General features: G+C 44.1%; 1 protein-coding gene across 4 annotated transcripts in view; it reads right to left on the bottom strand.

The window, feature by feature from the left end:
* Positions 1-12,131: 12,131 nt before the first annotated feature.
* Positions 12,132-26,012, bottom strand: part of LOC141162205 (cytochrome P450 2K1-like) — a 241,574-nt gene continuing 227,693 nt past the window's right edge. For all 4 annotated transcript variants that reach the window (XM_073648057.1, XM_073648058.1, XM_073648060.1 and 1 more), the window contains 6 exons: positions 20,735-20,895; positions 18,137-18,310; positions 15,684-15,825; positions 13,817-14,004; positions 13,489-13,630; positions 12,132-12,582 (listed from right to left, as the gene is read on the bottom strand). In XM_073648057.1, coding sequence (XP_073504158.1) covers positions 12,395-12,582; positions 13,489-13,630; positions 13,817-14,004; positions 15,684-15,825; positions 18,137-18,310; positions 20,735-20,895 — 995 coding nt within the window. In that variant the 3' untranslated portion in view covers positions 12,132-12,394. The remainder of the gene's footprint in view (positions 12,583-13,488; positions 13,631-13,816; positions 14,005-15,683; positions 15,826-18,136; positions 18,311-20,734; positions 20,896-26,012) is intronic.

Below are 26,012 nucleotides of genomic sequence, written 5' to 3'. Positions count from 1 at the left end.
CACCCACCCCAGGCTGCAATACCATACTGCTTGCTTGCACTTGAAATTGGGCCTTTTAGGCATGTGGAGGCAGAATCTGGCCACCACGTCATGGCTGCGTTGGCGGCCTGGAGTCCATACTCAGTCCCCAGCCGCCCGGCGGCCGGGTGTCCACGCTTGGTCCCCAGCCGCCAGGGGGCGGCCGGGTGTCCATACTCAGTCCCCAGCCGCCCCGCGGTTGGGTGTCCACACACGGTCCCCAGCCGCCTGGGGGCAGCCGGGTGTCCATAAACGGTCCCCAGCCGCCCCTATTTCTCCTGTCAACTTCCCCCCACACACTTTTCTTAGCCCGGCCTGCTTTAGGGCAGCATTGGACGAGCCCACCAGAGAACCAGACTCCTCCGGTGGGCCCTGGCTTCTCCATCAGAGGAGTTGAGAGTGCCAAGGTGAGGACCATGATCATGATGATACAAGTTAGCATCTGCTTTGTTTTCTTGGAATGCAAGCTTAAGTGTGCAGCCTGCCACCCACCCACCCCCAGGCTGCAAAACCATACTGCTTGCTTGCTTGCACTTGAAATTGGGTCTTTTAGGCATGTGGAGGCGGAATCTGGCCACCACGTCATGGCTGCGTTGGCGGCCTGGAATCTATACTCAGTCCCCAGCCGCCCGGCGGCCATGTGTCCACACTCGGTCCCCAGCCGCCAGGAGGCGGCCGGGTGACCATACTCGGTCCCCAGCCGCCCCGCAGCCGGGTGTCCACTCATGGCCCCCTGCCACCTGGGGGCAGCCGGGTGTCAATAAACGGTCCCCAGCCGCCCCTATTTCTCCTTGGAACATCCCCCCACACACTTTTCTTAGCCTGGCCTGCTTTAGGGCAGCATTGGACGAGCCCACCAGAGAACCAGACTCCTCCGGTGGGCCCTGGCTTCTCCATCAGGGGAGTTAAGAGTGCCAAGGTGAGGAGCATGATGATGATGATAGAAGTTAACATCTGCTTTGTTTTCTTCTAATTCAAGCGTAAGTGTGCAGCCTGCCACCCACCCACCCCCCAGGCTGCAATGCCATACTGCTAGCTTACACTTTTAGTTTGGAGGAGGCCGAAGCTGGCCACTACCTCATGGCTGCTTCGGCAGCGAGGTATCCATACTCAGTCCCCAGCCGCCCCTATTTGTCCCAGTGTGCCTTATACATAAGATTAATCGCGCAAACCAAAACATTACCTGTGCCCTCCCCAGTGCATTTAGTGGGAAGGACAGCCTATTCCGCTGTAGTGTGTGCATGCCAAACCCCTGTTCATGGTACATGCGAAGATGACTCCCACCCTGCACCTGTCGTTGCAGACTTGCAACTATCCCCGTTCAAGTCCTTGTCCCAGGGCAGTGTTCAATTGTACCTCTCCCATTCCTTGCAATGCAAGCGCAAGTATGCAGCCTGCCACCCACCCACCCACCCCCAGGCTGCAATAAAATACTACTTGCTTGCTTGCACTTGAAATTGGGCCTTTTAGGCATGTGGAGGCGGAATCAGGCCACCACGTCATGGCTGCGTTGGCGGCCTGGTATCCATACTCAGTCCCCAGCCACCTGGCTGCCGGGTGTTTACACTCGGTCCCCAGCCTCCAGGGGGTGGCCGGGTGTCCATACTCGGTCCCCAGCCGCCCCGCGGCCGGGTGTCCACACACGGTCCCCAGCCACCGGGGGGCAGCCGGGTGTCCATAAACGGTTCCCAGCCGCCCCTATTTCTCCTTGGAACATCCCCCCATACACTTTTCTTAGCCTGGCCTGCTTTAGGGCAGCATTGGACGAGCCCACCAGAGAACCAGACTCCTCCGGTGGGCCCTGGCTTCTCCATCAGGGGAGTTGAGAGTGCCAACGTGAGGAGCATGATGATGATGATAGAATTTAGCATCTGCTTTGTTTTCTTGGAATGCAAGCTGTAGTAGCGGCCAGGCCCGAGGTGATCAGCGTTTTGGCGCATATCCTACCTCTTCCGAGGATTGCTGGATGTTTTCCTGCTAATATCCCAGTTCTATGACTCCCGTTAAAACAAAGCTTCAGGTGATAAATGATGGATGAGGTAGTGGCAAAGGAGAAAGAGCAGGAGGAACAGGGACCATTCACATCAATATCAGGCCAGTCAACCACATATGTCTTGTAGGATATGTTTCCGTAACAAAAGGAGCGGTTCGGCTACACAGTTATAGGGCATACAGTGAGTGCAATGCCTACCAAAAATTTTGAGGCACTCCAATGCCCCTTGGAAATGACTTGGAGGTCATAGGGCCTTAACTAAACCGTATTTTCCATTTATAGCAACTGGGTCTCCTGTACACTGTTGGCCTAAGCAGTGAATGGAAGGCTTTCCAAAAATTATGAGGAACTCCAATGCCCCTTGAAACAGACGTGGATTACAGCATACTAAAAACCTTCTACCCATTATTGGGGAGTGGGTCTCCCTTAGTTTTCGCCTTTGCATTGAAAAGCAAAAGCTGACTAAAATTAGGAGGAAATGCAATGCCCGTTGGAAGAGTCGTGGAGGTTAGAGGTAATTAAAAACAACATTTCAATGCCCCTTGGAAGAGCTGTGGAGTTCAGAGTGGCTTAAGAAGACGCTTTTAATGCCCCTTTGAAGAGACATGGAGGTCACAGTAGCTTAACAAGATGGTTTTAATGCCCCTCGGAAAAGACGTGGAGGTCCCAGTAGCTTAACAAGACGGTTTGAATGCCCCTTGGAAGAGACGTGGAGGTCACAGTAGCTTAAGAAGATAGTTTTAATGCCCCTAGGAAAAGTGGTGGAGGTCGCAGTAGCTTAACAAGACGCTTTTAATGTCCCTTCCAAGAGCCATACAGTACAGAATATTACAAACATTATTCCCATTATTGGGGAGTGGGTCTCCCATAGTATTTGCTTATGCCTTCCAAGCAAAAGCTGCCACAAATTAGGATGGAGGAACTTGCAATGCCCCTTCCAAGAGCCATGCAGTGCAGCATATTACAAACATTATTCCCATTATTGGGGAGTGTGTCTCCCATAGTTTTTGCTTATGCCTTCCATGTAAAAGCTGCCAAAAATTAGGATGGAGGAACTTGCAATGCCCCTTACAAGAGCCATGCAGTACAGCATATTACAAACATTATTCCCATTATTGGGGAGTGTGTCTCCCATAGTATTTGCTAATGCCTTCCAAGCAAAAGCTGCCAAAAATTAGGAGGAAATGCAATGCCCGTTCGAAGAGTCGTGGAGGTTAGAGTTAATTAAAAACAACATTTCAATGCCCCTTGGAAGAGCTGTGGAGTTCAGAGTGGTTTAACAAGACGCTTTTAATGCCCCTTGGAAAAGTGGTGGAGGTTGCAGTAGCCTAACAAGACGGTTTGAATGCCCCTCGGAAAAGTAGTGGAGGTCGCAGTAGCTTAACAAGACGCTTTTAATGACCCTTCCAAGAGCCATACATTACAGCATCTTAAAAATATTATTCCCATTATTGGGGAGTGGGTCTCCCACAGTATTTGCTTATGCCTTCCAAGCAAAAGCAGACAAAAGTAAGGATGGAGGAACTTACAATTATGGCAACACGGACCAGGGTCACCCTGGTGGTATAGTGGTGGTGGAGGCTGAGGATAAGGAGAAGAACATAAAACAGCCAAAATGAGGAAGCGTATACTCATGTGTGGGTGTGAAGCGGTGCATGTGAATACACCTCCCGAAATAACACAGTGGATTTGACTTTATGTTACTCTGCTGTCATTTGGTGGTGATGAGAAGTCTGGCCCAATCCAGCCCTTGTTCATTTTGATAAGGGTCAGCTTGTCAGCATTGTCAGTTGACAGGCGAGTGCGCTTATCAGTTATAATTCTCCCAGTGACTCTAAAAACACGCTCCGATAACACGCTAGCGGCAGGGTTGGCCAGGAGGACCTCCAAGGCGTACAGAGCGATTTCATTCCAAGTGTCCAGCTTGGATACCCAATAATTAACAGACACAGAGGAATCACGGAGGACGCTGGTACGGTCGACAAGGTATTCCCTCACCATCTTTTGAAACTTTCCACTCCTTGTGAGAGTACCCCACGCCTCAGGGCCTGTAAGCTTGGCGGGTCTCAGAAAACTGTCCCAGAACGTTGACAGTGTTCCCCTGCCTCTGCTGGATTTGAGTTGCCTCTCTCTCGCTTGTACACCTTGGTTTGTCAACGAACTGTGACCTCTGCTGCTAGCGTGTTCAGATGAGAATTTTTTCAACAGTTCTGCAGCAAGGGCCTTCTGGTACTGCCCCATTTTTGTAGACCTCTCCACCTCAGGAATAAGAGAGTGAAAGTTCTCCTTGTAGTGGGGGTCTAAAAGTGTCAGACTGGTAACGGGCAAGACTTCCGTGTCCTCACCAAGATGACGACTGACCATGCTCTCCTCCTCCTCCTCCTCCTCCCCCCTGTCCTCAGGCCACCCACGCTGAACCGACGGTATGACAGTTGTACAGGTACTACCATCTACAGCGCATGATACAAGCTCCTGTTCTTCCTCCTCCTCCTCCTCCTCTTCCTCATTGTCCCCCAATGCATGTTGGGATGAGATCAGGCTGGGCTGGGTGTAATCGACCGCTACGGCTTCTTGATCCATCTCATCATACTCTGACTGCAATGCCTCCTCTTTAATTCTCTGCAGAGAGCATTGCAAAAGACAGACAAGTGGAATGCTGACGCTATTGATGGAGTCATCGCCACTCACCATCTTGGTGGACTCTTCAAAGTTTGTCAAGAAGGTACATGTGTCAGACATCCAGGTCCACTCCTGAGGTCTTATGTGTAGAGTCTGACCTGAATATCGACGGCCTTGTTGCAGCTGGTACTCCACAACTGCTCTCTTCTGCTCACAAATCTTTTGCAACATGTGGAGGGTAGAGTTCCAACGTGTGGGGACATCACACACCAGTAGGTGTGACGGAAGCTGCAAACGCTGCTGAAACACAGCAAGTGCGGCGGATGCTGTAGCCGACTTGTGAAAATGAGCTGACAGGTGGCGTATTTTGACGAGCAGATCTGGCAACTCGGGGTACGATTTAAGAAGCCGCTGAACCACGAGGTTAAGCACATGAGCCAGGCATGGTACGTGTGTGATCTTGCCTCGCCTCAGAGCCGCCACCAGGTTACGGCCATTGTCACACACAACCATGCCTGGAATTAGGTTCAGCGGTCTCAGCCACAGATCTGCCTGCTCTTTCACAGCTGTCCACAACTCACAAGCAGTGTGAGGTTTCTCACCTAAGCTTATGAGTTTCAGCACAGCCTATTGCCGCTTGGCGGAGGCAGTACTACAGTGCTTCCAGCTTGTAACTGATGAGGTGATATCTGAGATGGAGGCTGAACATGAGGAGGAGGAGATGGAGGATGCGCAGGAGCTGTACACTGTGGGGGCAACTCTGACATACATAGGGCCCGCAATCCTCGGTGTGGGGAGGATGTGTTCCGTCCCAAGGTCCGGCTGGGTCCCGGCTTCCACTATGTTTACCCAGTGTGCCGTCAGGGAGATGTACCATCCCTGGCCACAAGTACTTGTCCACGTGTCCATTGTCAGGTGGAATCTCCCAGTAATTGCGTTGTTGAGGGCACGGCAGATGCTTTGGGACACGTGCTTGTGTAGTGCGGGGATGGCACACCGGGCAAAATAGTGTCGGCTGGGGTCCGAGTACCGAGGGACGGCCACCGCCATAAGGTTGCGGAAGGATTCCATCTCCACCAGCCTAAAAGGCAGCATTTCCAACGCAAGCAGTCGTGAAATGTGCGAATTTAGGACTGTGGCCTGTGGGGTCCTAGCTGCGAATTTCCGCTTTCGTTCAAAGGTCTGGGATATGGACAATTGAACGCTGCGGTGGGACGTGGACGTGGACGTTGATGCTGTTTCTTGAGAAACTGCCATAACAAGGGAAGACTGAGAGGAGGGGGCATCTTTGCATGCAGTATGGATAGGGGATTGCCTTGCACACACAACAGGGGGTTCTATTGCACGCACAACAGCGGAAGAAGCTGTGGTGACACCCGCTGACACTGGTCGTGGACCCTGGGGTTCGCCCCACAAAGTCGGGTGCTTTGCTGCCATGTGCCTGATCATGCTGGTAGTGGTCAGGTTGGTAGTTTTGTCACCCCTGCTGATGCTGACATGGCAGATGGTACAAATGGCCTTTTTGAGTTCATCAGCAGAGTCTTTAAAAAAATTCCAGACTCTGGAAGACCTACAGGTTGTACTGGCAACTTCCCTCATGTTGGTGTTACGGGGAACTGTTGCCCGCCTTCTGTGTGCGGCCACCACATTGCTTCTTCCTGCCTGTTGGGGTACTATGCCTCCCTCCCCCTGTGTGCTGCTGGCCTCACTCTGCATGTCCTCCTTCCACGTTGGGTCAGTTACTAGATCATCCACCACCTCCTCCTCTTCCACTTGCGCACCACGATCCTCCTCCTCACTTCCTGGCAATTGTGTCTCGTCATCGTCCACCTCTTGTGACAGATTGCCAACGTCGACTTCCTGTGGCCGTGGCTGTTCAAATATTTGGGCATCGCTACATGGGATCTCCTCTTCCACCACTTCAAGTGGAGCAGTCGAGGGGCACAAATCTGGAAATGGACCAGTGAACAGCTCTTCAGAGTGTCCAAGTGTGGGATCAGTTTCTGTATGACGACACTCGGCATAGTGGGAGGAAGGAGCATCAGGGTGAGGAGGAGTATGTGGTCAAGACTCACGGCTACTAAGAGTTGACCGCGTGGAAGACAGACCGGAGGTGGTGGTGCCCAGGTAACTGGAAGTATTATCTGCTATCCAATTAATAACCTGTTCACACTGATCTGTTCGCAATACTGGTGTTGTTCTGTGCTTCCCTAGTAATTCGGTCAAGAAGTGGAAGCGAGAAGATGTCACTGTTGGTTGTGACACATTTTCACCTTGGCCACGGCCCCGTCCTCTGCACGCACCATCACCAGAACGTCCAGTTCCACGTCCCTTGCCACACGCCTTGCCCATTGTAAAGGAAGTAAAATAGCTTACACTCGCACTATCAATGGAAAAAGGGTAATAGAAAGTAGATTAGAACCGTGGAAGAGGAAAACCACAGTTTTATTTCTCTGGCCTACACCCGACTCTTTTAAACAATCTGAATAATCAGGGAGAAACTATTACTGTTTTTCTTTACGGAAAAAAATACCAAAAGGTGAATAATAGAGATTTTTTACCGTGGAATGGCAAAACCACAGTTATTGTTCACTGGGGTGTACGAGAAAATTTTGAATAGATATATTTGCGGCTGAACAATGAGCGACACACTCAAACTGTTTTTTTTTTTAGGTAAAAATGGCCCAAAAGTGGATAATACAGAGATTTGACCCGTGGAACTGCTGAACCACACTTCTATTTCTCGGGCCTACACCAGACTATTTTCAACAGATATATTTGTGTCTGAACAATCAGGAGACACTACTGTTTTTCTTTACGGCAAAAAATGCAAAAAAGCAGGATAATACAGAGATTTGACCCGTGGAACTGCAAAACCACACTTGTATTTCTCGGGCCTACACCAGACTATTTTCAACAGTTATATTTGTGTCTGAACAATCAGGAGACACTATTATTTTTTTTTTTACGGCAAAAAATGCCAAAAGCAGGATAATAGAGATTTTTTACCGTGGAACAGCAAAACCACAGTTATAATTTACTGGTGTATACCAGACTATTTTCAACAGATATATTTGTGTCTGAACAATCAGGAGACACTACTGTTTTTCTTTATGGCAAAAAATGCAAAAAAGCTGGATAATACAGAGATTTGGCCAGTGGAACTGCAAAACCACACTTGTATTTCTCAGGCCCACACCAGACTATTTTCAACAGATATATTTGTGTCTGAAAAATCAGGGAGACACAATTAGTTTTTTTTTTACGGCAAAAAATGCCAAAAGCAGGATAATAGAGATTTTTTACCGTGGAACAGCAAAACCACAGTTATAATTTACTGGTATATACCAGACTATTTTCAACAGATATATTTGTGTCTGAACAATCAGGAGACACTACTACTGTTTTTCTTAAAAGCAAAAAATGTCAAAAGCAGGATAATACAGAGTTTTGACCCGTGGAGCTGCAAAACCACACTTCTATTTCTCGGGCCTACACCAGACTATTTTCAACAGATATATTTGTGTCTGAAAAATCAGGAAACACTACTGTTTTTCTTTACGGCAAAAAATGTAAAAAAGCAGGATAATACAGAGTTTTGACCCGTGGAGCTGCAAAACCACACTTCTATTTCTCGGGCCTACACCAGACTATTTTCAACAGATATACTTGTGTCTGAAAAATCAGGGAGACACTATTAGTTTTTTTTTTACGGCAAAAAATGCCAAAAGCAGGATAATAGAGATTTTTTACCGTGGAACAGCAAAACCACAGTTATAATTTACTGGTGTATACCAGTCTTTTTTAAATATATATATTTGCGGCTGAACAGTGAGCGACACACTAAAACTGTTTTTTTTTAGATACAAATGGCCCAAAACTGGATAATACAGAGGTTTGAACCGTGGAACTGCAAAACCGCACTTCTATTTCTCTAGCCTACACCAGACTATTTTCAACAGATATATTTGTGTCTGAAAAATCAGAGACCTCCTTTTTTTTTGGGGGGGGGGGGGACACCAAAAGGTTAATAAGACGGGTATTTGTACAGTGTGAAGGAGGGAAAAAAAAAGAGGATTTAGATGAAAAAAAAAAGGATTTTTCCTGGCCCCCGAGACCTGGAGCTAAGTCCAGCAATTTCAGCAACAGGAGCACACAGGACTGTAATGCAGCGTTTGCTGGTATAACCACTGCGTCTCCTATACAGCCTGCCTGCCTGCCTGCCTGATATCTGGGATGGATATCGGTCCTGAGAAGGACTGTTTGTTTGATCTGGCAGCCTTTACAGACCCTACACTAACTATTTCGCAGGATATATCTCTCCCTAAATCAGCAGCGCTGCCCCTACACTGTCTGATCCGGAGTGACTGTGTCCAAGATGACGGCGCCCGGTTTTAAATACTCGAGGTGATGCTGTGCGGCCAGCCAATCACTGTAATGCCCACAAATAACATGGCTGCGGCATTACAGTGACTGGCTGGCATTCCCTGCATGTTCATTGGCTCTGTAAAGAGTGCCAAACGTGCAAGGCGGAGACCCGAGCTCCCGCCCGAGTAACCCGGAAATGCTCGGTGCTCGCCGAACATCCAGAGTAGCGTGATGCTCAGGCGATTACCAAGCAGTGTCGAGCATACTCGCTCAACACTAATTGTACCAGGCCAGCATTTCCCAGGGCAAATCCCTCTCAGCGGAAAAAAGGGTAAGTCACAAAAAGAAGTTCCGTGTGTGTTATAAACGGGGAATACTAAAGGACACCATTTATCAATGTGACACATGACCTGACAAACCTGACCTGTGCATGAAAGAATGCTTCAAAAGGTACTATATTTCCATGGACTACTAAATTAATTTATGACGTATGACAACCTAACGAACACTACACAACTGACGTAGTGTTCATCAGGTTGTCCTACGTCAGTTTTGTAGTGCTCATCAGGTTGTCCTACACAACTGACGTATGATACTACATTATATCGTTCAAAAATCAGGTATCAGTTCCAAAAAGGGGGCACTTGTTGGGCATTTCGATTGTTTAGGCACATCAGGGGCTCTAAAAATGTAACATGACGCCCGCAGCCCATTCCATCAAAGTCTGCATTCCAAAGAGTCACTCCTACCCTTCCGCGCCCTGAGGTGTGCCCAAACAATGGTTTTCCCCCATATATGAGGTATCAGCGTACTCAGGAGAAATTGCACAACAACTTTTGGGGTCCATTTCTCCTCGTACCCTCGTAAAAATAAAAATATCGCCGCTAAAAGAACATTTTTTTGTGGGAAAAAATGATTTTTTTTTCATGGCTCTACGTCATAAACTTTTGCAAAATACTTGGGGGTTCAAAGTGCTCACAACACATCTAAATAAGTTCCTTAAGGGGTCTAGTTTGCAAAATGGGGTCACTTGTGGGGGTTTCCACTGTTTAGGCACATCAGGGGCTCTCCAAACGCGACATGGGGTCCGCTGTCAATTCCAGCAAGTTTTGCATTGAAAGCGTCAAATGGCGCTCCTTCCTCCCGAGCCCTGCCGTGGCCCAAACAATAACTTTCCCCCACATATGAGGTATCAGTGTACTCAGGAGCAACTGTACGACAACTTTTGGGGTCCAATTTCTCCTGTTACCCTCGTGAAAATGAAATATTGCGGCTATAAGATCTTTTTTTTTCCACAAAAACTAATTTTTTTTTCACGGCTCTACATCATAAACTTTTGCAAAACACTTGGGGGTTCAAAGTGCTCACCACACATCTAAATAAGTTCATTAAGGGGTCTAGTTTCCAAAATAGGGTCACTTGTGGGGGGTTTGCACTGTTTAGGCACATCAGGGGCTCTCCAAACGCGTCATGGGGTCCGCTGTCAAATCCAGCGAGTTTTTCATTGAAAACGTAAAATGGCACTCCTTCCCTTCCGAGCCCTGCCATGTTCCCAAACAATGGCTTTCCCCCACATATGAGATATCAGCATTCTCAGGAGAAATTGCACAACAACTTTTGCGGTCCAATTTCTCCTGGTACCCTTGCGAAAATAAAAAATTGGGGTCTAACGTAAAATTTTCATGAAAAGAAAAAGATGTTTTCCTTTCACGTTCAATTAATGGCTGTGAAGCACGTGAAGGATTAATAAACTTCTTGAATGTGGTTTTGAGCACCGTGATGGGTGCAGTTTTTAGAATGGTGTCACTTTTGGGTATTTTCTGTCATATAGACCCCTCAAAGGCACCTCAAATGTGATGTGGTCCCTAAAAAGAATGGTTTTGTAAATTTTGTTGTAAAAACGAGAAATCGCTGGTCAACTTTTAACCCTTATAGGTCCCTAACAAAGTAAAATGTTGATTCCAAAATTGTGCTGATGTAAAGTAGACATGTGGGAAATGTTATTTATTAACTATTTTGTGTGACATATCTCTCTGATTTAAGGGCATGAAAATTCAAAGTTTGAAAGTTGTGAAATTTTCAAAATTTTCGCCAAATTTCCATTTTTTTCACAAATAAACGCAAGTGATATTGAAGAAATTTTACCACTATCATGAAGTACAATATGTCACAAAAAACATTCTCAGAATCAGGGGGATCCGTTGAAGTGTTCCAGAGTCTTACCTCATAAAGTGACAGTGGTCAGAATTGGAAAAATTGGCCTGGTTTTCAATGTGCAAACCATCCTCGGGGCTAAAAGGGGTTAATGGCCATGTGTGAACATGCTCTTACGTGCTGCATGAACACCAATTTACATTCCAGTTCAGTTCTTCAGGATTTTTTCAGTCTAATGTACACAAGTGTATATAAGGGTGGAGCCACCCTTTCCCTGAGCTGGAAAGTTTATTCATCTTGCTTCCCAGGTCTCTGCTTCCACTAGTGGTTCAGTCTCTTAGCCCTTATCCACATGTATGTCACTTGACAAATGGTAAGGTTTTAAATATTGGGGTTAGGACTGTCCCATGAGGGTTGCCGTGACGAGGCAGGATGGCTTTTGCATTATTTTGATCAAAATTATGTTAACTAAGTACCCTTTATTATTTTCAGCACTGTTGTGGTTTATTTATTTATTGCAGGGTGTTTGTGTATTGTGTTTCTGTCTTTGGTTTTTTAAAGATACAATACGGTCTCACCCATGCAGCAGTACAGGCACTGCTTTCGGCTCAGTTTGATCTGCAATTGTGGCAACTGCAACACGCTAGACACACTTGAGCCAACCCAGCTGCCTTTTATAGGACCTGCAAGACCTGTACTGGAGTGTATGGGAGTGACATTTCTTTTGGTTGCTCCTAAATCCCGGACCCAAAATCCAGTCCACTAAAAATCCTCTCAGTAACCTGCTGTTACTGGAGCACTCTATTCCGGAACCTACATCATTGAGCTCAGGCAACTCGGTGACACATACCTGCCTTCCATCATGTTACTTCCTGCTTCCCTGCAGTGCCCTAAGCATTATATTTTCTATGCCAATAACTAAAGACACAAGAAGTTGGAAGAAAACAAACTGATCTTATTAAAGATAAACTACGCACAGTTACAGCACATTCAAATATTTATTTGTGTCAGAAGATACGCTTAATCAAAAAATCCTATCAATGTTACTAAAACTAAAAAAAGTTTCATTTGAATTAAAAGGTACATTAGGATAATTAGAGGCCATTGCAAGATTGAGTCCACTAAGGTTTGGGAGCTGTGCATTTTGTGAGATATTTGATAATGAAATTTGAAACAAAGTAAAAAATTAAAAGTATTAAAATATAATCAACAAAAACATTGGTCTCTACTGTTCACCATACACTAATAGTTTGGTTTCGCACATGTCATGTATGGTGTAGGTATTAGTAAGAATCCAACACCAGGCTTCAGATTGAGGTCTTCTCTGGAAACTCCTGGAGGTGGATAGAATGTAAATGCTTGAAGAAGTCCAGTAAAAAACAGGAAAAGTTCCATCCTGGCCAAGCTTTCTCCAGCACAAGCTCTTCTTCCTGTAGAAATGGGATTACTGAGTTAACTAGGTCATGTCGAAATGCTATCTTGGCCCTAACACTTTGAATATAATGCATACTTTCCAACTCTCTCTTAATGTTCTCCTGGAAAAAAAATTAGACCTCCAGGAAGCCACAAAATGTCCTACACCCCCTGTAACGCATTGTTGACTGAAGGTTTCCTGTGCATAGTTCCAGGATTCTTTGTATCCAGACTAAGCTTCAGCGTTCATAGAATATTACAACAAGGCTCCATCCTCCATAAGGATGCCAATTCCAGAACTGGTTCTTGAAAAGTGACGAAAATGTTGACCCGGCTCCCTTTCTTTGCCCCAAATATGGCAACACCATTCAGAAATTGATGCTGATCTTCATGAGCTTAAAGGGGTATTCCCATCTTCAAGATCCTATCCCAATATGTTGTAGGTGTAATAATAATAATATTAGCAAATACCTCCAATTAGAAATGTAGTATACATGCTTGCAACTGTAATTTAAAAGAATCATAATGTCAGAGGCATAGCTTGGGTATGGGGCATGCATCCTGGTGCTGACTATAAGGAGAGCTCCATCAAATAACTCTGCCATGGTCAGGGTATTTAGACAAAGGGTCAAAGTAGCAAACGGAATTCTTGCCCAATGTGAAGCAAAACATAGTGAAAACTTTGAGAAATGATCTCTAGGCTATATTGCTGAAAAATTGTAAGGTTCCCCATGAATATGCTGAGCGTCTTAATAAGACTGTAGAACAGTTTTGAATTTTTTTGAGGGCAAAATATGACATATAGAAAAATTATATATTATTTCTTAATAAAATATAGCAATTCTATTAGGGAGTGTTTTGTGATTTGAGTGAGAAGTAAAATGATTTGATCTTCTTGCATCTGAATGATCCTCATTACTTACCTACTGAGAACGGCATAAATGCATCAGGTCGAATAAATTTCCCATTTTCATCTAAGAAGTGATTGGGATTGAAATCATAGGGTGTTTTCCATTGGGTCTTGTCATAGAGAACTGATGTCAGGAAAGGAATAACATCTGTACCCTGTGAACAATAAGTCACCAAATATATTTCTTTATTATATACATATAATTTTCAAAAATGTAGAATTATTGGTATGGCAGTGGACCCCATAGCAGTCCCTTTGATTAATAGATAAACACATATAGTACTTGTTTATAAGCAAAAAGAAAATCCTTAAGCATTTGGATATTTTTATTATAAACTCACTTTTGGGATGAGGTAGCCTCGTAAATACACATCAGTTGGAGTTGAGTGTAATACGTTCAGTGGGACAATATTTCCAAACCTTTGTATTTCATGTATTACTGCATCAGTATAAGGCATTTTCTTCCTGTCTTCAACTGTCGGCAGCTGTCCAGGTTTTACATGCGTTTTAATTTCATCTTGTACCCTCTCTGTAAAGCAAAGGATAAAATATTTAGTTATTTTTTAGCACAGCAATGCCAATGTATTTACTTGATAGATTATAAGCTTTTACTATGACTTGTACTTTCTATATCAGGGGCAGCCAAATTACTGAGTATCCACACTTGACTACCTTCTTGTTATTTCTTATCTTTCTTTTTGGCTGTTGTACCTATGCAGCAATCAATTATATACAATAGTATAAAAAGTGACAAAAATAGTCTAAATAGTCTAAAATAATTTCAATTTTAATTAAATGTATTCAATAACTAAACATGCGTAACTCTATATCTAAGGATCTATTGTCTATTGCCATCTTTAATCAAAACATGGAATTCATAACGGAGTGCACTTTAGTGTATTTTTTCTATTTGTTTTACTATAATATACCAGAATTTGGAATGAACAATGATATACAGACACAATTTAAGGCAATAGGACACCATGATGACAAAAGAGAACTTGTGCCAGTTTTATTAAAAAGTCCCAATCAGGTGATGGAGACAACAAACTACTCAAGTCCCTGAATATTCTTTTGGGTACAGTGATGTAAATCATCTGTCCAGAGTAAGAAATCTGCAAAAAGGAAAGCACCATTAAAATGTGCACTAGTGAGGAAAGTCAGTAATAGAATAGGGTATTCGAGAAGAAGAAGTGGTATCACCTATCCACAAGAAACCCCAGTGCTTGAGAAGAGACTTTTTCTCTTGTTTAACTGAAGTAGAGATCAAGCATGGGCACTGCTCCTTCATTCATTCTCTATCGGTCTGCCATAAATTACATAGAAAATTCCTGGAATACTCCTTTCTGTAACAAAGTTCTAAAGCTTGACGAGACTAAAACTTGAATTTTTATTCTCTATGAAAAAAAGCTTTTTTACGTGAAAGCTAAATGCCGCACTCTGCCAAAAATCACATGTCCCCCTGTCAAAGGTGGGTGGCACTGGCAGCATCATATTTCTAGAATGTTTCGAAGCAGAATTTCCTAGAACATTAGAAAATATAAAACATTCAATCAATTCAAAAAAATATACTGTATTTAGTAGACTTACCTCAACATAATTGATAGTTTGTAAATCCTCTTATAGTAAAACTTGTTTGAGACAACCACCCAAAATTGTATAAATTGTATTAAAAAATTTACTTCTGCAGGGATTGGTCATCAAAAAGATGGCCATTATACAGTATATGAAATAAGATAGAAATATGCAACGGAAACTTTGGTCTATGCCAGAGAGGTCAAACTCAAATACACAGAGGGCCAAAATGAAAAACTTGGACAAAGTCGCGGACCAACCAGTATACAGTATAATGGGCTCCACATAGTCCTCCATACAGAATAATGGACCCCACATAGTCCTCCATACAGTATAATGGGCCCCACATTGTCCTCCATACAGAATAATGGGCCCCAAATTGTCCTCCATACAGAATAATGGGCCCCACATAGTCCTCCATACAGAATAATGCCGCACATAGGGGTGGTGGTTTTGGTTTCAAGGGCCAAATAAAATCACCCTGCGAGACAGATTTGACCCACGGGCCAGAGTTTGACATGTGTGGTTTAGGCTAAGTGGTAGCCCTCAGGAAGAAGTGATCTGGTGGTCTTTAGAGATTGTTGTTGTTCACCTACAGTCTTATGTAACTTGAAAGAATGTAGCAAGATTTACTTTGAATCTCCGGATACTTCATCATCAATAAAATTCCCCATTCAATTGTTGTAGATGTAGATTCAGTTCCACCAGCAAAGAGATCCAGGACGGAGGAAAGTAGATTTTCTTCATTAAAATATGTCTCAGTTTTTGTTGATTCCTGAAAACACAAATATTCCCCATTTACTCAATATAATCAGCTGGTTTTAAGACAATTATAACCTACTTCTGTTTGTTATATGGTAGGCATCTTCCATTTTCTTAAATTTTTTTTTGTTCGTGAATCACTAAGGTTTTTGAAGTAATGTTCTCATGACTCTAGATGCCTGAATAGAAAATCCTAAGGCAATTTGTGAATTCTATTCTGAAATTGCTGAAGAAGGTAACATTTAACTACTAAGTGCATCAATATGGAAGAGACATCAACATGCTCCAGCGTAAACATTGGACCTGGGATATGTAACCACTAAGCTCTGTGCCTCAATACTGCGTGTAGCTACCAAGATGGTAGCCTCATTGGGAGGCTGTAACCATTATGCAATTTGCTTTATATTCAGTAAATACCTGATTACATCTTGCAGATCCTGTGCTTGACACAAAAAAATTGGCATAGTCAGCACAATTGTAGTAGCACGGTGGCAGCTAAAAGTAGCAGCCCCTGATCAGTCTGTAGTGACTTAGTCCCCCTTCGACCAGTGGAAAGTGGTGACAAAGCATAAAGTGGAGAAAAGTCTTTCAGCTCTAGGACCCTGCAAAGGAAGGGTTCATGAGCTCCGCCCAAAAAATGATGAGCCAAGACTAGGTATTTTAAGTTGAAGTTAAAAGAACAGAGGATCCATTAGAAACACAGAATTTTAGACTTATTAAAAGGGCTATCAGCAAAGCCATTTAGAATTTGTGGAAAGCGCAGGGGACTGTGGCCTACTTTCACCACAACAAGGACTCTGTTCTTCCTCTGCAGGTGAGTCCAAGGTCAGAGAGCTTCCAGAGCCAAGATAGGCTAAGAACAAAGTAGCACCATGTGCCTGTCAAGGTTTGTGCAGGATTTCAGACTGTTCTTTGCAATACAGATAGTAGCAAAAAGACTGACTGTCACTTCAAAATCAGAAAACTGGTGTGAACAGGTGCGAACTAAGAATAACCATCTCTATACATAACAAACAAGTAAAGTTGCACTCTGTAATGCTAAAGCATGTAAACATGAAATATATGAAATTTGAATAGCATTACTGCTCTAGATAAGTAAAAATGGAGATGCTTAGCACATAATTTGGCCAATTCATGCATGCCCAGTAGCCAACAACAAGGCGATCTCCGGCTTGCTGCGAACCAACTAATGTGAATCTTCTCCTATGCTACCTACCCATAAATGCAGGCTTTAGCCTAGAAGAGGATTCACATTAGGTTCATGTGAGGTTCTTATGTCACATGAGTCCTCCACCTAATCAGCGTTGGCATCCCTGTCCCTGTCTTTGGACTTATAACTAATCAAGAGGAAGTGAGCAGCCAGTCAGCTCTCGCTTCCTGTTGATTACTTATACGTCTGAAGATGAGGATAGTGATGCCAGCGCTGATTGGGCTCAGGGCTCATGTGACATAACAAATGCTGTTCTGTCATTATCTGGTGCTCTGTTTTCCTGAAATGTATATTTTATTTATATGCAAATTGCACTCCCATTTGCACCGAACAATGGGCGTATCAGTACACTTGCAGTCCTCGGTTTCTTTTTAGTTTTCCCTGCCGGTGCTGCCTCTAAGTTGAGAGCATGGGTAACATCGAGCAGCAGAACCTGTCTTTACTGTTAATTAAGAAGCAGAGAGCAACACCGGAAATTCAAAGGAGGATCCAAGGACTGCAAGTGCAATGATACTCAGACTTTGTAATCTGTGATCCTAATTTGCATATGAATAGAACATGAATTTTGTTGAACTGAACACCGGATAATGATAGAAAAGCTCAGGAAGCTTAACTCTGAAGACACCAGCTGCGGCTGGAAGCAATCTTCATAGCGATCTGGGCCAGATGAAAAAGAAGGGAAAACTGAACAAGTCCATTAAGAAAGGAAATTTAAGTCATTAGTTTTGGATTGAATTTACCTGTATTGTATTTACTTTTATGTCCCCATATAGTGGTTTTTATTCAGTAATAGTAAGGTAATATTTTTAGTCACAGTGCAGTGGTATTGGTAGTGATCATGACATTACCAATATTTGGGTCATGTATAGCACAGCATACATAGCATGTGTGTATGTAGCATGGCTGTGTGTATGTAGCAGAGCTGTGTGTATATAGGAGAGTGTGTATGTAGGAGAACTGTGTATGTAGGAGAGCTGTTTGTGATGTGAGGATTCACAAGTTTGCAGTCACAAAGATTGACTGCAGACTTGTAGCCTAAGGCCAGACAACCCCTTTAATGATATCAAAAAGGAAAATTAGGTTAACATATGCACCATTATAGAAAGCAACGCACCTGTTCCTGCTTCTTAAGATATGCATCGATATATCCTGTGATGTCATTTGCATCGAAATTCAATCGTCGATTCTTTGAAAATTGGGAAATAAAGCTCTTCAGATTTTGTATGTTCTGCTGTACTTTCTTATGTAGGCCAAGGAGTGATCCGAGGAAGGGATAATAATTATACAGCTGTGGAAATCAACAGTTCCTCGTTAGATATTCTTGAAACAAAAAGTACAGACCTCTTCAATAAGGCTTTATTCACACATCAGCATTTTTGATCAGTATTTCATCAATATTTGTCTCCAAAACAAAGAACGGGTGTCTTAATCTTTAAATTATAGCTTTTCTCTAAAAATTTCACTCCTACGGGTATGTGAAAAAGGGCATAGATTATAAGTGATAAGTGTTATATTCACAAAGAAACAAACCCCCCCCCCCCCACAAAACATGAACTCAAAACTTGTGTAAATGGAACCTAAGTTGATATGTTCTCCTTATAAGTTTGCATGGGTTTCTTCTAGGTTCTCCACTTTCTTGCTATACTCTATAAAGCATGCGAATAGGCTCATTGGTCTTAGAATGTATGTGAATGAGAGACAGATTTAGATTGTGACCCTCATTGAGGACAATAACTGATAAGAGTAATGGCAATCTCTTTAGAGCGCTGTAGAATATTATGGTACAAAATTAATTTTCGAAGATAGGATACGTCACATCAATCAATTAATTTAAAAATATTATCTAGGTTCAATAAGAAGGGTCTCCTTTTTCATGAAAGAGTAATGCTTCCGCTGTGTCTAGTTTTTCGGCTAAAAATAATTCACTTAAACCCTTCATGACATTGGGATTTTCCTTTGTTTCTTTTCTCGTACGATTATGCAAATAATTAATATTTTTTCTTTTTATTTAAGTGGTGAAAATAAAATTTGGAAATTTGTAAAAAAAAAAATTTGCTTATGGGGTTTACTTTTTGCTCCCTGATCTGACGTTTTTACTGATACAATTTTTGGGCAGATATGATGTTTTGTTCGCCTCTTATTGCATTTTATTGCAATGTTGTGGCAGCCAGAAAATCATAATTCTGCCATTTTTTTTTTTTTTCATCACGCTGTTTACCGATTGTATTAATTTATTTTATATCTTGATAGATGGGGCTTTTAACGAACAAAGCAATACCAAATATGTGTATTTTTTAATTATTTTATTTCTAATGGGGCATGATTTGAAGTTTTTACACTTTTTACTGTATTTAATAGTCCCCTTAGGGGACATGAAGCGGCAATCATCTTATCGCTTGTGTTATACATTGCGGTGCATTAGCACTGCTATGTATAGCTAAAATTGCAATCTCCTCTGAACGCCAGCTATGGGCTGGTGTTCACAGGAGTATTGTAATGACATACACAAGGGTCTTCAGCAGACCCCTGTCTGTTATGTTAACCCACCTGCATTCATGTCACGGGCGCCGATAGGTGAGTGCAACAACGCAAGCCCCTGCTGTCAGCGTTTGTTAAATGCCACTATCAGAGATTGACAGTGAGATTTAACAGGCTAACTGCCGCAGATGGAGCTCCACTCAATCCACAGCTGATGGAGGCACATGATAGCTGACTAATTCAGCCATCATATGTGGCGAAAGATGCAGGCTCGGTATGCGAGCCTGTATCAAAGGCAGGGACACGACATATGATGTAAATGTCTTTTTTTGCACTGTGTAAATAATGTAGTTCATGTACCAGGATGAGATATCTTATGCTACTGTGTAAAAGAGACTTATTTTTGCACTAATTTGCTCAGGATAATACTGGGTTAACAATGTGTTAAAGCGAGATGTGCTTGTCAGAAAACTTCTAGAAACAAACTATAGATGCAAATCACATCGGCTCATTACTTGTACACTTGTCTCATTAAGAGGGTGGAGTCAGAGTGTGTGTGAAGTCTTCCTGAAGGAGCAGACGGAAGTGTTTGAGGAAAGATGTCCGGCAGACATGTTGTGATGGCATGGAGCTGAGAAGAAAAGATATGTACCTAGGCCTCCTTCTCATCTGCAAGCATACAGCCTGAAGAAACTGAGGAATCAGGTAGGAGAGTCCATAACTCTCCTATATAAAGAACCAAGGTCTCAGATGCACATGGTTATGGACAAAGATTATATAGTATACATTTTCCAATATATAAAATATATACAGGACCGCCATCAGAATTATATGGACCCTACAGTTCAAAGCGTCCGATTCCCCTAAACTCCCTATTATGTTCATCTTGTACCCACTGTATATATCTGGTGAGCGTCTGAGAAGGACTGTTCTGCTCCAGTACAATAAGCCATTGAATTTGAGAAAGGGGAAACAGAATATTAATTGGCAATTATACATGAATTATAAGGAACCATTGAGGGAACCAAGTTTATTTATCATCATGTATTATATACGGCACTTTTATTTTATAAATGAAGAGACTGAAGGATAGTTGGTGAGAACCGAGAAGTGAGGTTGGGTCCATTTGTCTGAGCTCATGATTGCACTACCAATGGTCCTAAAGGTGACCCTGAAACTATTCTCATGAGACTTCACTAAAAACTTTAGATGTAAGATCAGAAGGTTTTCTTACCATCACTTTGGGTGAACCGACCAGTTTGACACTTTCATCTAACATGTTGATTAATTTTTGAAACGTTGGGTCATCATACTCAAACCTTTTCCCAAAGATAAAAGAGCAGATTACATTGGAAAGTGCACAGTTTGTTAGCAGGTGAGTATTGAATGGTTTGCCTATAAGAATAAAAAAAATTGAAAAGGTTAAATTTAGTGATGAGCGAACGCCCTCGCCACTGATTGGTACTCGCCGGAGCATCACTGTGAGTGACGAGCTCGGTACTCGGCGAGTATTTCCAGGTTGCTCGGGCAGGAACTCGGGTCCTCTCCCTGCATGTTTGGCACTCTTTAGAGAACCAATGAACATGTAGGGATTGCCTGCCATGCACTGTAATGCCGTAGCCATGTTGGTTGTGGGCATTACAGTGATTGGCTGGCCGCACAGCGTCATCAGGTGTATATAAGACCGGGCGCTTCCATGCTCGTCACAGTCTACCTCGGAATCATGCAGCGTATGGAGATCTGCTGCTGCGTCAGGGAGAAATTTGCTTGTTCATAGCTAGTATAGGTATTCCACAACATATATCTATATCCATCTGAACTAACAGTCCTTCTGAGGACTAATCCAGCTGCATATAATCAGTGCTAGGCAGGCAGGCAGTGTATGTGGCAGACTGCAGTGTATAATACAGCACAAGAGGGTCCATTGAACATCCTGTTTGCTGCTGCTATAAAAATTACAAACATTTCTAGACAGCCCCAGATATCAGGGACCAGGGCAATTTTTTTATCTTAATCCTGGTTATTTGCTTAAAAACCAATCCAAAGTACAACATTTTTCTGCTCACAACAGGATAAAGTCAGATCTGTTCCATATTACAGCAATAAAAATCCAGAAATTTGAACTTAACGTGGTAAATATTGGCCTCCTTTTCCATTCTGTTGCAGTGTGTCGGTGAAGCTATTCACACTAGGTCTCCGTGTAGAATAATATAAGTAAATTACAGGCCTACAATTTAATGCCGTGATTCTCTGTCAGACATATCACCGAAAAGACTTCTAAAATCCTACATTTCTTCCATTTTCATTCCGTTGCAGTGTGTCGGTGAAGCTATTCACAATAGGTCTCCGTGTAGAATAATATTAGTAAATTACAGGCCCGCTAATTAAAATTGTGGTTCTCTGTCAGACATATCACATATAACTGCGTTCCAAAATCAGCCATTTCTCGTGAACGTGGAAAATATTGTCCTTTATATTAAATGGGCAAGGTGCCTGGCAAGGGATGGGGAAGTGGACGTGATGGTGATGGTGCATGCAGAGGCCGAGGATGTGGCCGTGGGCAAGGTGAAATTGTGCCACAACAAACACCTACATCTTGTTGCTTGACCTTCCTGTCCCAATTACTAAGGGACTGCAGAGCACCAATATTGAACACAGAGCAGTGTGAAAAGGTTATTGGTTGGATAGCAGATAATGCATCCAGTCACTTGGCCACCACCACCTCCACCCTTGTCTTCCACACAGTCAAGTCTCAGTAGCTGTGAGTCTGGACCGCATATTCCTCACCCTGATCCTCCTTCCTCCCACCATGCCGAGTGCCCAGAGACAACTGATCCCACACTTGGACCCTCAGAAGAGCTGCTCATTTTTCCATTTGTTGATTCGGGCCTCTTGCCCGGCCAGCTTCATGCGAGTCAAGAGGAGAATGCATGTAGCGATGCCCAAATATTGGAGCAGCCACGGTCACATGAAGGCAACGGTGGTAAAGTGCAATTACTGAGGCAAGACGTGGATGATGATGATGATGAGACACAATTTCCAGAAAGTCAGGAGGAGGACCAGGGTGCGGATGTGGAAGACAAGGTGGTGGATGATATAGTAACTGATCCAACCTGACAGAGGGACACACAGAGCGAGAACAGCAGCACACAGGAGGAGGGAGGCGTAGCACAACTACAGGCAGGAAGAAGCAGTGTGGTGGCCGCAGACACAAGGGGGGAAAGTGTTCTTCGTAACACCAACATGACGGAAGTTGCCAGTACAATTGTTAGGTCTTCCCAAGTCTGGTTATTTTTTAAAGACTCTGCAGATAACCCCAAAATGGCCATTTGCACCACCTTCCAGGCCAGCATCAGCAGGGGTAGCAAAACTACCAGCCTGACCACCACTAGCATGATCAGGCACATGCCAGCAAAGCACCCAACTAAGTGGGCTGAACCCCAGGGTCCAGAAACAGTGTCTATGGGTGACACCACTGCTTGTTCTGCTGTTGTGCGTGCACGCCAAACCCCTGTCCATGGCGCATGCCTCCCGCCCTGCACCTGTCATTACACACTCTCAAGTAGCACCATCAGCAAGCACGTCCACGTCCTTGTCCCAGCGCAGGGTTCAGTTGTCCCTACCCCAGTCCTTGGAACGCAAGCGCAAATATGCAGCCAACGCACCACCGGCCACACTATTAAATTCACACATTTCGCGAATGCTTGCGCTCGAAATGTTGCCTTTTAGGCTCCTAGAGACGGAAGCTTTCTGCACCCTGATGGCAGCGGTCGTCTCTTGGTACTCGGTCCCCAGCCGCCACTATTTCTCCTGTCCCTGCATTACATGAGCACGTGTCCCACAATATTAGAAGTGCCTTAAACAACTCAGTTACTTGCAAAGTCCACCTAACCACAGACACGTGGACAAGTGCTTGTGGGCAGGGACGATACATCTCACTGATGGCACACTGGGTTAATATAGTGGAAGCCAGGACCCAGTCGGACCTTGGGACTGAACACTTCCTACTGACGCCGAGGATTGCGGGCTCTGGGTCAGTCAGGGTTGTCCCCACATTCTACAGCTCCTGCACCTCCTCCTCCTTCTCCTCTTCAGCATCCATCTCTGAAATGACCACATCAGTCGCAAGCTGGAAGCACTGCAGCACTGCCTTGGCCAAGCGGCAACAGGCTAATATGCTTAGGTGACAAACCACACAGGGCTCAAGAATTGTGGACAGCTCTGCAAGAGCAGGCAGATCTGTGGCTGACACCGCTGACCCTACAGCCAGGCATAGTCATGTGTGACAATGGCCGGAATCTGGTGGCGGCTCTGAGGCGAGGCAAGCTCACACACGTACCATGCCTGGCCCATGTGATTAACCTCGCGATTCAGCAGTTTCTGAAAACCTTCCCTGATCTGCTGGATCTGCTTGTCAAAGTACGCCTCCTGTGTGCCCATTTTAGAAAGTCAGCTACAGCTTCCTCCTCCCTTGCTGTGCTTCAGCTGTGTTTGCAGCATCCAGCTCACCGACTGATCTGCGATGTCCCCACACGTTGTAACTCTACATTGCAGATGTTGGGAAGGATTTGTGAGCAAAAGAGGGCAGTTGTTGACTAAAAGCATCAACAAGGCTGTCGGTATTCAGGTCAGACTCCATACATAAAACCTCAGGAATGGACATGGATGTCAGACATCTGTACCATCCTTCAAAACTTTGAGGACTCCACCAAGATGGTGAGTGGTGATGACGCCATAATTTGCATCACCATCCTGCTTCTCTGTCTTCTGAAACGCTCTCTGCTCTCAATTAAAGAGGTTGCATTGAAGGCGGAGCATGATGAGATGGAGCAAGGAACCATACAGGGTGATTACACACAGCCCAGATTCATCCCAACGTGGATTGGGAGACAATGAGGAAGAGGACGAGGAGGGGGAAGAACAGGAGCTATTTTCTTGCACTATAAACCTGCACAACTGTCATACCGTCTGTTCAGTGTGGATGGCCTGTGGACAGGGATGAGGAGGAACAGGAGGAGGATGAGGAGGAGAGCATGGTCGTCCTCTTGGTGAGGACACAGAAGTCTTGCCTCTTTGAAGTCTGGCACACATGGCTGAATTTATGTTATGCTGCCTTTACCATGACCCTCGCGTTGTCCAAATTTTGGGTGACAGTCATTACTGGTTGGTGACACTTCTAGACCCATGCTACAGGGAGAACTTTATGTCTCTTATTCCCTTGCAGGACAGGTCTAATAAAATGGTGCAGTACCAGATGGCCCTTGCTGAGGAATTATTAAAAAAATTCCTTTATCTGAAAACGCTGGTGGCAGAGGTCACAGTTCATTGGACAACCAAGGAGTACAGGCGAGAGAGCCACAAATGCAATCCAGCAGAGGCAGGAGAACACTGTCAAAGTCCTGGGACAGTTTTCTCAGACAATCTCATCGCACAGGCCCTGAGGCGCTGGGTACTCACTTAAGGAGTGCAAAGTTTCGGAAGATGGTGAGGGAGTACCTTGCCGACCGTACCAACGTCCTCCGTGATTCCTCTGTGCCTTATAATTATTGGGTATCCAAGCTGGACACGTGGCCTGAACTGGCTCTTTACGCCTTGGAGGTCCTGGTCTGCCCTGCCGCTAGTGTTTTGTCAGAGCAGGTTTTTAGTGCTGCCGGTGGAATTATAACCGATAGACGCATCCGCCTGTCAACTAAAAATGCTGACAGGCTGACTCTTATAAAAATGAACAATGACTGGACTGGGCCAGACTTCTCAATACCACTGAATGATAGCAGCGGAACATAAACTCAAATCCAGTGTCTTTTTTTGGGGAGGTCTAACTCTATTCCCATGCACCTCTGTCTTCACACTCAGACATGGGTATACGCTTCCTGATTTTGTCTATTTGCTCTTGTCCTCCTCCTTCTCCGCATCCTCATCCGCCACCACCATATCAACATATCTACGTCTCTTGCAAGGGGCATTGGAGTTCCTCCAAATTTTTGGCAGCCGTTGCATTCAGTGCATAGGCAAACAGTATGGGAGACACACTTCCTAATAATGGGAACATTGTTTTCAGGAGGCCCTCCGACCTCTGCGTCTCTTGCAAGGGGCAGTGGAGTTCCTCCCAATTTTTGGTAGCCATTGCTTCACTGCATAGGCAAACAGTATTGGAGACTCGCTCCTTTCTAATGGGAATATGTACAGTGGTGGCCAAAAGTATTGTCACCCCTGCAATTCTGTCAGATAATACTCAGTTTCTTCCTGAAAATGATTGCAATCACAAATTCTTTGGTATTATTATCTTCATTTAATTTGCTTGCAAGGAAAAAACACAAAAGAGAATGAAGCAAAAATAAAATCATTGATCATTTCACACAAAACTCCAAAAATGGGCCAGACAAAAGTATTGGCACACTCAGCCTAATACTTGGTTGCACAACCTTTAGCAAAAATAACTGCGAACAACCGCTTCCAGTAACCATCAAGGAGTTTCTTACAATGCTCTGCTGGAATTGTAGACCATTCTTCTT

The sequence above is a fragment of the Phyllobates terribilis genome, unplaced genomic scaffold (assembly GCF_046119375.1).
Source record: "Phyllobates terribilis strain yellow unplaced genomic scaffold, ASM4611937v1 Scaffold_9__5_contigs__length_417890890, whole genome shotgun sequence".
NCBI lineage: Eukaryota > Metazoa > Chordata > Amphibia > Anura > Dendrobatidae > Phyllobates > Phyllobates terribilis.
This window is presented reverse-complemented; position numbering and strand designations above follow the sequence as displayed.